An 11,681-nucleotide genomic window follows, 5' to 3' on the forward strand; every position below is an offset into this window, starting at 1 on the left:
GAGGCCTTTGAGGAAATTCCGTCTGTTAACCTCCTTATAGTCTTGCTACACTGATAAGTGAACGTCGCTCCCTGTCTGTGTCCCAAATGAGTAAGAATTGTGTAAAGGACAGCACAACTCACTTGGCATCTAACAGTCCATTTTCATTGTTTCCAAATACCATAGCAACCTCTTGCCCGTTGTGTTACCCCTAGAGAGATGGCACCCAATCCCCAGGGTTGCTCCCTGATTTCCACCATTCACTGACCTTTATTGCCAGAGGAGCTCCCAGGACTCCACAGTTCCGGAAGAGAGGGGCTCTAAGTCTTTATTGGGAAGAATACCCACCCACTTTCCCTCACTGCAGACGATAGACACACGCGGTGTCAGGGTAGGGTGGCAGATTCAGCTGGTACTTCTTTTCCAGAGCAGGTGGCACAAAACGACCCCCCAGGTAATGGTAGCGACCAGTAAACTGGGTTGCAGATTTTTTGGGGGCTGTGAGGGAGATGAGCAAGTCTGGCTGGATCCCTCCAGAGTTTCCCTTCTCCACGTCCCATCCTGAAAAGAGGGTGATATTCAGGAAGAGGCCAGATGTCTCATCCCCTTCTACACCTTATTTTACCCTAGTCCCAGAGAAGTGGGAAGTCCCCTCAGTTCCCACCTGAGGAACTCTCATCCAACAAGCTCCACGTACCCTTGGGCCATGGTCTCTTCATGGGGCCAACATGTAAAGGGGACTTCCGAATGCTGTTCCCCAGCCCTGATGGGGGTCCAGAAAGCTGTGTTCTGCCCCTCTAGACTAAAATTATTTTAGACCTGGTGTGGGCAAGAGTCAGGAGGGTAGGGCCCCAATCTCTGCCCACCCCTGCCCCACCTTCTGGGTCCCAGCACCTGAGGGAATGTCGATGCTAGCAATGGGCACAGTGAGTCCCTTCAGGATGCTCAGGATGCTGTGGAACGGTTCCCGAACATCGCCCTTGAAGCTGAAGCCAAAGATGGCATCGACCACCAGCTCATACAGTTCATCAATCATCGTGGGCTGTGGTGGAGCAGGAAAAGGATGTCAGAGCCAGCAGCTGCACAAACAGCCTTAACTGGAGAGGGCTGTCCTCTGCACCTGCAGACCATTCACAGAGACACAAGTATTGTATCTCATTCAGAGGGCAGCCTGAGGCCTAGAGAAAGTGTGAGTTGGTCACTGATTCAGGCCAAACTGAGACCAGACAGTTTTTGTTCTCGGTGCCTACCTGCCCGCCACTGGGGAGGCTACAGGGTGAGATAGCCTGAGACCAGGTCAGGAGAGCCAGATTATGGTTTCAGCTCTGCCATGATACAATTCAGTGACTTTAAGCAAACCACTTCTCTCCACCTCAGTATCTTCATCTGTAAAATGGGTTAAGGAGAAAAATTACCCAATTTCCCATCCCTTAATCCATGCATCTGCAGGAAGGGTTTCAGATAGGGCAGCCAACTCTGGCCTCTGAGGGGCAATCATGTGTTTACTGCATGCTAGGGCAAGAGGATCTGATTACAGACTGGAAGGATGGACCAGGGAGATGAAAGGGCAGGGAAGCTTTAGAGAAGGTGGTGTGTGGGACTCATGGAGCACACTTTATGAAGGGGGAGAAGGCTCTTGCACACTTATTTGAATACCATCCTTTAGGCATCTTCTGTACCAGGGACTAAAATGAGCTTAGCCTGGAAACACGATGGAAGAGCGGAGCACAGGCAGTGGTTACTGGGAGATGAAGTATTCAACTGGAGCCGCCTACCTCTGAGGGCATTTCCCCAAGGAAAGGGATGTCCATTTTCTGACACTGGGTCACCAATGCAGTGAAGAGGGGCTTGTTAGGCCTTTTGGGGTAGTAGATGGTTGGCTCATAGCCCTAGGAAGGAAGTGGTAATTCAACCCCAGATCCCAGAGCCCTCACACCCTCCTCCCCGACAGCCCCTCCCCACATACTCACAAAGAGTTTGAGGTGTCGAGCACAGACCAGACCATCTCCTCCATTATTCCCCGGGCCACAGATGACCAGGACAGTAGGGGGGCTCCTGGACATGGACGTGGGGGGATATGCCTGAAGGCAGAGTCAAGGGTGGTTCAGCGGGGTTTCAGGCGGTAATAGACCAGATTGGCCCAGCTGTTTCTCCCACCCCTTTGTGCCTGGGCCAGGGGGCTGGGACAGTGACTCCTCCCTGGCTGCTCCCAAAGGTCGAGAGTTGTGCCACTGACCTTGGCGATGGCTGTGGCACAGCTCAGCCCGGCCAGCTCCATAAGTTGGTCCACGCTGAACTGGTATTCGTTAAATAGCTCCTGGTCCACGGCCTGGGCCTCCTCCTGGCTGAGGAAAACCCGCGGCCTGAGTCCCGCCCCTCGTGTTCTCCGTCGCGCAGGTGGCCTGGCCGTCCCAGGCCCCGCCCCGCGGCAGGGCAGGCCACCCGAGACCCGCGCCTACCTCAGGTACTTCACCGCCGTGCTCGCCATGACCTCTGAGTCCCAGCGGCCACCCGAGTTCAGTCGCTGCGGTCCCCACCAGGTGGGTCCCCAGCGGCAGGCGATGGTCTGGCTTTTGATCCGCGGCAGGCGCGAGCCCGCAACCAGCAGCCCGAGGCCCAGCAGCGTCCGCACCCCTGACATCCAGCTCGCAGAGCGCTCGCCCCCCGCCAGGCCCGGCTCGATCCGACCCCGGCGCATGCGCGGCGCTCGCCCCGCCCCCGGAGAGGCCGGGCCAGCACGCGCGGATTCCGGAAGCGGCTCGGGGCTGGAGTCTTGTGGTTCTAGCAGCCCTTGGGCAGGGCAGCCGTTTCCACCTGGGCCACCTTCCCTTACACTTGGGATCCCAGCTCTCCTCAGGAGCGTTTACAAATCGCCACACAGTTCCAGATACGCCGAAATGCCTTGCTCCCAACCGCCCTTTGATAATAAGTGCTGGCTTTGTAACTCTTTCAGAAAGGTGTATGGTATAGCAGTTAGCCTTTATTCCTGCCCCACTGCTTAGAGGCTGAGTGAATGGGGGAGCTGCTGGTGTCAGTTTTTCGCCTATACAACAGGGAAATGAGTACATACTTCATAGGTGCTAATGCCTGCAAACCGGCGCAGAGGGAGTGCTATAGAAATTAAGCTACTGTTGTTATTTACATCACCAAGCCTATGTAACTTAGGCCCCCTCTCCACTAAATTAGCTTCCCCTACCTCTATTTTACCAGGATATCGCGCTGTACTTCCCTAGTCATACTTACCCCTTTTACTGAGATAATAGCTACGAAAATAGAAAATTATCCTTAAATAGGTTCTGTAAGCTATGGTTTAAAATGTAATTGAAACCATAGGCTCTGTCAGGCCTCTGAGCCCAAGCCAAGCCATGGCATCCCTGTGACTTGCACGTATATGCCCAGATGGCCTGAAGTAACTGAAGAATCACAAAAGAAGTGAAAATGCCCTGCCCTGCCTTAACTGATGACATTCCACCACAAAAGAAGTGAAAATGGCTGGTCCTTGCCTTAAGTGATGACATTACCTTGTGAAAGTCCTTTTCCTGGCTCATCCTGGCTCAAAAAGCTCCCCCACTGAGCACCCTGTGACTCCCCCTCCTGCCCGCCAGAGAACAGATCCCCTTTGACTGTAATCTTCCTTTATCTACCCAAATCCTATAAAACGGCCCCACCCTTATCTCCCTTCGCTGACTCTCTTTTCGGACTCAGCCTGCCTCCACCCAGGTGATTAAAAAGCCAAGGTAGGAAGATGGCTTGAGCCCAGGAGTTTGAGACCAGCCTGGGCAACATAGTGAGACCCTGTCTCTCTCTCTATATATATTTTTTAATTAGCCTGGCATGGTGGTGCACCTGTAGTCCTAGTGGGAGGCTGAGGTGGGAAGGTCGCTTGAGCCCAGGGGTTTGAGGCTACAGTAAGATGTGATCGTGCCACTGCACTACAGCCTGAGCAACAGAGCAAGACCCTGTCTCAATAAATAAATAAACTCACTTTTTCCTCCATCACTGGAGGAAAAATATATTATTATAAAGAATAATAATAATACAGAAAAAGTAACTTACTTTAGTCGAGTCTTCTAAGGCTCCAACTTAGTTTTTTTTTTTTTTTTTTGAGATGGAGTCTCACTCTGTCGCCCAGGCTGGAGTGCAGTGGCCAGATCTCAGCTCACTGCAAGCTCCGTCTCCCGGGTTTACGCCATTCTCCTGCCTCAGCCTCCCGAGTAGCTGGGACCACAGGTGCTGCCACCTTGCCCGGCTAGTTTTTTGTATTTTTTAGTAGAGATGGGGTTTCACCGTGTTAGCCAGGATAGTCTCTATCTCCTGACCTCGTGATCCGCCCGTCTCGGCCTCCCAAAGTGCTGGGATTACAGGCTTGAGCCACTGCGCCCGGACCCAACTTAGTTTTCATAGAAACAATGATTAGTTTTCCCACTCTCAGTTCATCAATTTATTTTTTTTTAAAGATAAATTTTCTTTTACATCGACATGGGGTCTCACTATGTTGCCCACGGTGGTCTCAAACTCCTGGGCTCAGGCAGTCCTCCCACCTTGGCCTCGCAAAGTGCTAGGATTACAGGGATGAGCCATTTCACCTGGCCTGTTCATCAATGTATATAGTATTTAATTAAATTATGAATTACAGTAACACATACAATGGGCATAAACACACTTGGTATTAAATCACAACTGCCTCTGGGTAAGCAAGGGCTTAGCTGGGGAAGTGGAATTGCACAGCATTCTAGAAAGTGCTCACTGCCTGGGTTTGATTCCCAGCTTCTCTACATACTAGTTATGTGATCTGGGAATTCAGACGATTGAAGCTTTGTGCCTTATTTTCCTTATTTGTTAAAGGGGATGATGATAGCACCTCATATATTTGTTGTGAGGATCAGAGGAGAATACACTTGTGAAGCACCTAGAATAGGGTGGGGCATGAGCCAAGTACTTAGGGAAATGTTACAGCACATCATTGTCCCTGTGGCTGCTGGCAGGAGCTGTCCTACAGGCTACAGGCTACAGCCTAGGCCTGCGCCCAGCATCCCCTATGTTTCACAGAGGAAGTAGGGTGCATCGGTTGGGTAAGATGCCTCTTCTGTAGTATTATATCCTCATTTCCCATAGGCAAAAATGGAGGTCTGGAGACAGTCAGTGACTCCAAAGCTACTTGACCACGAAGTCAGTTTTTAGAACTCCCAGGCCCCTAGCAATCATAAGATTTGGATCCAGAAAGACAAAGGGAATTTGCCATCCATTTTCCTTTTTTATTTTACCTACTGAGTCCAAAAATCCCAAGGAAGAACAAACAGAACCTCTCAGGGCCAAGCCTGCAAAAAGCCCTTGCCCAGCCTCCTCAGGAGTCCACTAGCTGCATTGTGTTCCGCATCCCTGCAGAGCTGAGCAACTGGGAAGAGGCTTGGTCCCCAGGACCCCCTAGCATGTGCGTGTTGGGCAGGTGCTTCAGAGATGAGGGCTGCGGCCGGCAGGGGGAGGTCACACGATAGTGCAGATGCCTGACTCCATGGGTCTCCTCTGGCAGCTCCTGCTGAGGCTTTCCCTGGGCCACTTGGATGACCTGAAAAAGGCAGGGAGGGGCTTGCCAGTGGGGGTGACTGGGGAGACAGCAGGAGGCAGCCTGCCCTGGCTTCAGCTTCCTTTGCCCTATTTGGCCCTTACCTCTGCTGGTGGGCTCCAGAGAAGGAGGGAGTTGGCTTAAGCTTCATATCCCCCCATCCTGCAGCACCCTGTCTTTCACTGAGGCCTACCATCAGGCCATTCAGGAAGCAGGGCATACCCCGGGCTTCCAGAGCTGGGTGAGGGTTGTTCACATTGCTAAAGGGCAAAGACAAAGGGGAGCTCGGGGCCCTATATCCCAAGCATGAGAACCCAGCATCCCCTAACTTCAACAGCAGTCGTGTTCCATTAATATCATCCCAAGCCACATATTCTACTTTCTTTGCTATTCTCCAGGCCTCCTGCTCTCCCCCAAGGACCCACCTATTGACTTGAGGGCCATTGGGTACCAGGATGCTAGGGTACTCCGCTCTGGGAGGGCCTCGACCTACAAATGGAAAATGGGCCCTGGGTCCTGGACCTAGATGGAGAAGGACAGACACATTCATCACATGCCTCTCTGCACCAAGAACTATCATGGTAGAAAAAAGCTCTGGAGAAGAACCAGGAGTTGGGGCGGTGTCAGGGGATGCACTGCTCACTATACTTGGAGGCTTTGCCGAGGACTATCCCACTGCAGGGCATGTACTTGGTAAACATGGGCAACTAGAAGCTAGATGGTGGGAATGATTCACTGTGCCTGGAAGGAAACACACTGAAAAGGAGACATCGGTAAATTCAGGTCAGCTCAATAAGTAGCAAGGAACTCTGCTCCCCGAGTTGCAAGTCTTTGTGGGAGAGGCTATTGAGTAGTGAGCTGGGGATTACGAACAGTGCCCAGTGCTGTGTTGGGCACAAAGTAGGCTTTCAACAAAACCCTGGGGTCCAAGATCCAAAGTTCTAGAAGTTAGGAAAGCCATGAGAGCAGGAAGAAAGAGGCAGTTCTAGAAAGGGTTCAGGGAAAATGGTCCAGGGCCTTGAGAGACAAGCAAAAATCAGGGGAGGGCTGTTGGGGAGTTGTGAACTGGGACAGTCAGGGTCAGGGGTGGTGCGAAGTTGTGCCAGGCCTCAGAGAAATGACAAGAAGAAGGCGGGATGGCAGGATGGGTGTAAGAAGTGGAGGCAGGCAGGTGGGGGTGGGAGTGCCACATTTGCAGTGGGGAGAGGCACCACCAGGAATACTCTACATCAACTCACGCTCCAGTTTCCCTGGCCCAGCCCTCATGGGAACATTTGCCGACCTCTCCTCTTTTTTCTCCTGGTGGCCCTCCTCAAACTCTTCATCTTCCCACCCACTGGAAGATCTGTAGGGGCAAGGAACCAGGGCACAGCTTGGCAGAGCAACACCAGTCCCCTCCTCCCTGGGGGTATGCATGGGGTCCTACCCCACTGTGACAGCCCCCAACACCCTGCAGAGGCTGCATACATCCCTGCCCCACCGTTCCCACCCTCACCTGTGCTGAGCACCTGCTGCACTGCTTCCTGCCTTTGCTGGGGTCCCCTCCACCTGGCTGGCCCCACCTGGAGCCTGGAGTCTTCCCGGAGCCGAGGTCTGGGAATGAAGCGGAGTAGAGGGACTAGGTCTGAGAAAAACGGCCATCCCAGCTATGTGTGTGCCAGGGTCTCAGAGAATACAATTCTGGGGTGAGGTTCTTTGTTCTGTTAAGGTCCCTGCTAGTAACTCTCAAGCTTGAATTCAGATTTAGGGACTAGCAGACCTGGCCAGCGTCTAATGGCCACCCCATCCCTTCTGGGGCCTGATATGGTAAAGTCACAGAAAGTAGGTGGCAGACATTGGCTGGGACCCAGGTATTCTGACCCCTCAATCCAATCCTCTGCCTGTACCAGGCAATTTAATTTTTCTTGCAGATTTTAAATATGGTGTCTTTAAATGTGATCTTTAAAATGCAGGAGCATAAAATCTATTACATACATATAAATATTAAAATATAATTTCAATTCCTGGAGTGGTAAGAGGTTTTCTGGGGTTGTCTGAAAATGTGAAGGAGGAGGCGGTTGGAGAGTCAACGAATCGTACAAAGAGACCCGGAGATAGAAACAAGTTAAAGCAGAGACAGGGAAGGAGTAACACGGTGGAGACCCACAGAGAAATGAACTCCAGAGACTTAAAGACGGCAGAGAGGGACTTCCTTGGAGCACATCGCCATCCTGTGGCCATTTAGGGAACTGCAGCCAAGGACTTGAAACTTTCTATCTCCTTGCACACATGGTCTACCGATTCTTTTAAATTTATTTTTAATCACCTACATATCAGCCCTTGTGTTGGAGACATGCCGCAGTCCCCCACCCACCTCCCACCCCTGGAAAGTGATGTATCTCATGCGCAGGCTCAAGGCGGATGAACACAGATGAGCGGCCAAGCGCGCCGCATCCCAGGGAACATGGGCTCTGCTTACCACCAACCCCTTCTCTGGGTAACCTCTCTCCACCCCCATCTCCTTGTCTCAGGTGTCATCTCACCAGGGTGTGACCAGCCCCACCTGGGCCAAGTGCGTCCTCACGGTGTCTGCCAGCTTGGCCACCAGCCGTTCTCGCACAGAATCTGGCTCCTTCTGGGAAGAGGGTGATAATAGGTTAATGGGGAATGCCTGGACTTTGTGATCCTCTGGGGGTTGGGGAAGAAGGAAGCAGGAAAGGGAGGAGGGAGCAGGACTTTGTTTCCCCCTCTCTTCTACCCCATCCCCATGCCTTTCCCAGGGTCCTGCCACCACCTGCCCAGAATTGCGGACAGTGATGGACTCTTCCTCACAATAGTATCCCAACACCTAGCACACAGTGTGTCCGATGCTGTGGGTGAAGGCAAGGAGTGAAGGCAGGAATGTCAGCCAGAAGAGGGATAGCAGGGGAGAGGTGGATTCTGGGATACAGGGTCTCACCTGACACTGGGCCAGTGCTTCCTTATAGTACTTCAAGGCCTGGTCATACTGCCCCAGCCTGGCTGCAGCAGCCCCTAGACCCTCACAGGCCTGCCACTGTCCCTTCATGTCCCCTGAGAAAGACAGCCTGGAAGGTCCTTTCATGGCTCCCTACCCCACTGACCCGCCCCTTCAGAGGCACTCCCTACCCTCAGTTCCCCCCATCTGCCTCCCCACCAGCTCCTAGGACCCTCAACCTCCCCGCTGGCCCAGTCACATCCCAACCCCCTCACGCTTACCAGAGTCACGGGCAGCCTGCAGGGCATGCAGGTAGTTGTCTCTGGCAGCCTTGTGGTCCCCCAGCTGGCTCAATGCAAAGGCCAGGCTGCCAAAGCTCCGGCCCTGCTCCCACCGCTGCCCCACAGAGCCTGAGGACAGAGCCCACCCCATCCTCAGAGGGGACTCTGGCTGCTGGGACATTAGGACTCCACCCTCCAGCAACCAAGACAGAGCTCCCAGGAGGCCTGGTGCCCAGCCCCAGCACACTCCAGATGCATCCGAGAGGCCTGAACCCTCCACTCCCAGCCTGGACCCATCCTGAGTTCTGGTGTGAGTGCCTCCACCTGGCTAGTTTGAGTCAGGCAACAACCTTGTGATGCAGGCAAGGCAGGTGTTAATGGCCCTGTTTTTATAAATGCGAAAACTGAAGCTCGGAAAGTGAAAGTGATTCCTGAATGTCACACAAACAGTCAGCAGAGGGGCTGGATTCCACTTCAGGCCTCCTCTCCCAGCCAGTACCCTTCCCCCTGCCCACTGCTGCCTTCCCAACCCTGAGGTCTCGGCCTCTGGGCCCACAACCCTCTGTCCTGTCTGACTGTCCCATCTCCTGCACTTCCAGCTCTCCCCGACTGGTTATGGGTTTTCAGGCTCCATAAGTGGTCCCAAAGGGCCATCCACCCTTAAGCCTTGGGGCCCCTTTTGGAAACCCTTCTTAGTGTCTTAGTCCCAGTCCCATTCCCCGGCCCCGGGCACCCACCGTGCAGGTCAGCAGCCTTCTGGTGAAACTCCTGAGCTTCCTGATAGTTGCCAAGGGCGTTGTGGGCCATCCCGAGGTTTCTTAGCACTGTGGCCTGCTCTCCTGGCACCCAGCACAGAGGAAGGGCCTGCAGGAAGGCCTCCACAGCCAGCGGAAACAGCCGGAGCTGGGAGTAGCCCAGGCCTAGGTCATTATAGAGGTGCCCTAGAGGGCATAGCCAGGGTCACTGGTAGCCGGACCAGGTATAAATAAGGCTGGTACAGCCCCTATCCACTCCTCCAGTGTTCCCCAAACCCAGCCCTCTGAATAGCACCAGGCTTTGTGTCTCCCCAGATCCCATACCTTCCCTGCCCGAAGATCTTACCCAGCAGTCCCCTCTCAGTGCTCCTCTCGGCAAGCCTCCGGCTTTTCTCCAGCACCTGCACAACTTCCCCTACCCGATGCCCCCCACTCTTCAGCATACATCCTGCCGCAGCCCCCAATGCCAGGGCTGCGGCCTGCAGCTGCCTCTCTTGGACATAGGCCCGGCTTGCTTCCTGCAGGCAGTGGGCTGCTAGCTCAGGCTGTCCCAGAGCCTGGTAGCAGGCTCCCATTTTTGCCCAGGCTTCTCCCTGGTCACCCTGTGGCTGGTAGTGGCCCAGGGCCCTGTGATACCAGGCCAAAGCTTGAGGCAGCTCGCCAAGGGCATGGTAGGCCAAAGCCACATTGAAACACTGGTCTCCATGACGCCTGCCCTGTGCCTTCTCTTCAGGGTGGGCTCGCAGGAGCAGCTCAAGGCCTCTGGCTGGGTCCCCAGTCTCCACATAGGCAGCCCCCAGGTTGAAGGCACAGGCCCGGAGCACTGGGGTGTCCCCAGTTTGTGGGGTCTTGGAGGCCAGAAGGAAGGCCCTCTGGAAGTTGTTCAAGGCTTCATGGTTCCGGCCAGCCTGAAGGGCCCCGTGGCCAGCCCTGGTGAGGGCTTGGATGCTCGCTTCTTGCCACAGCCACTTTCTTTTCTTCTTTGTCTTATTGGAGCTTGAAGGCTCAGGCTCTGGCCTCTGGGGCACATCCTCAGGGTTGGGGGAAGACATAGAGCTGACAGAGGGGAACAGAGGGATCTGTATGTCAGCCTTGGCTTCCTCTGGAGCAGGACCCCCTTTGAGAAATTCAGCTCTACCCCTGCCCTAGCATGACCCTCAGGGTTTCAAGGATTGCTCTCTGACCTCTCACTTTGTTTCTTCTGTCCCACTGGGTACCATATCCACTCTCACTCTAACGTCCTGACTAATTCTTAGTCCTCCTTCAAGACTCAAGTCAAGTAACAGCTTGCTTCAGAGCACACCTTCTTCTCAACGAACTGGGTACTCCTGTGGTCCCATAGCACCTGATGCCTATGTCTTTTATAACATTTATCACACTGGGTCAGAGTTGATGACTTTCTTGTCTTCCCCCCGCTGCTAGATTTGGAGCAACTTGCAGGGTCTGGCACATAGTAGATTCACAATAAATGTTTTTGGAAAGAGATGAACAAGTTCTGGAGATGGATGGTGGTGTTGATTGCACAATAATGTGAGTGTACTTAAGGCTACTGAACTGCACATTTTAAAATGATTAAAATGGTAAATTGTATGTTATATATATGTTACCACCATACAAATGTTTTTGGAATGAACAAATAGGCCAGGTGCAGTGGCTCACACCTGTAATCCCAGCACTTTGGGAGGCTGAGGTGGGCAGATCACGAGGTCAAGAGATAGAGACCAGCCTGGCCAACATGGCAAAATGCTGTCTCTACTAAAATTACAAAAATTAGCCAGGCGTGGTGGTGCACACCTGTAATCCCAGCTGCCCAGGAGGCTGAGGCAGGAGAACTGCTTGAACTTGGGAGGTGGAGGTTGCAGTGAGCTGAGATCATGCCATTGCACTCCAGTCTGGGTGACAGAGCGAGACTCCATCTCAAAAAAAAAAAAAAAAAAAAAAAAGCTGCAAATAAATAGATGAAGGAACCGCATATGCAGGGCCTCTCCTCTATGACCTCCTTCACACTGTGCCTCTACTAATACTCACCCACTCATCATCTGGGTACTCCTGCTATCTAATCTCAAGATGTAGTTTAGGTCAGCTCAACAAGCACTCAGTAAGTCCCTGCTATGTGCTAGGAGCCACACTAGGCACTGAGGAGGCTCCTGAATTGGCAAGGAGCCAAC

The 11,681-nt window shown here is 53.2% G+C and overlaps 2 protein-coding genes across 3 annotated transcripts; both read right to left on the reverse strand.

The window, feature by feature from the left end:
* Positions 1 to 122: 122 nt before the first annotated feature.
* On the reverse strand, positions 123 to 2,678 carry NAXE (NAD(P)HX epimerase). 2 transcript variants are annotated; one of them, XM_010356413.2, is made up of 6 exons: positions 2,439 to 2,678; positions 2,216 to 2,324; positions 1,950 to 2,060; positions 1,755 to 1,868; positions 874 to 1,021; positions 123 to 540 (listed from the first exon to the last, which is right to left on the reverse strand). In XM_010356413.2, the coding sequence occupies exons 1-6, from the start codon at positions 2,675 to 2,677 to the stop codon at positions 338 to 340; spliced, it is 924 nt and encodes a 307-aa protein (XP_010354715.1). In that variant the 5' UTR covers position 2,678; the 3' UTR covers positions 123 to 337. The 2 variants fall into 2 exon arrangements, with proteins under 2 accessions (XP_010354715.1, XP_010354716.2); XM_010356414.2 differs by lacking the exon at positions 1,755 to 1,868.
* A 2,388-nt stretch (positions 2,679 to 5,066) lies between these two features.
* Positions 5,067 to 10,565, reverse strand: TTC24 (tetratricopeptide repeat domain 24). The gene is given in 11 exon segments (XM_010356415.2): positions 5,067 to 5,545; positions 5,968 to 6,064; positions 6,186 to 6,242; positions 6,245 to 6,298; positions 6,781 to 6,887; positions 7,038 to 7,160; positions 8,065 to 8,156; positions 8,481 to 8,593; positions 8,759 to 8,887; positions 9,496 to 9,699; positions 9,860 to 10,565. Coding segments are annotated over 11 exon segments (1,764 nt in total). The 3' UTR covers positions 5,067 to 5,463.
* Between the last annotated feature and the right edge of the window lie 1,116 nt (positions 10,566 to 11,681).

This window comes from Rhinopithecus roxellana, chromosome 8 (assembly GCF_007565055.1).
Source record: "Rhinopithecus roxellana isolate Shanxi Qingling chromosome 8, ASM756505v1, whole genome shotgun sequence".
NCBI lineage: Eukaryota > Metazoa > Chordata > Mammalia > Primates > Cercopithecidae > Rhinopithecus > Rhinopithecus roxellana.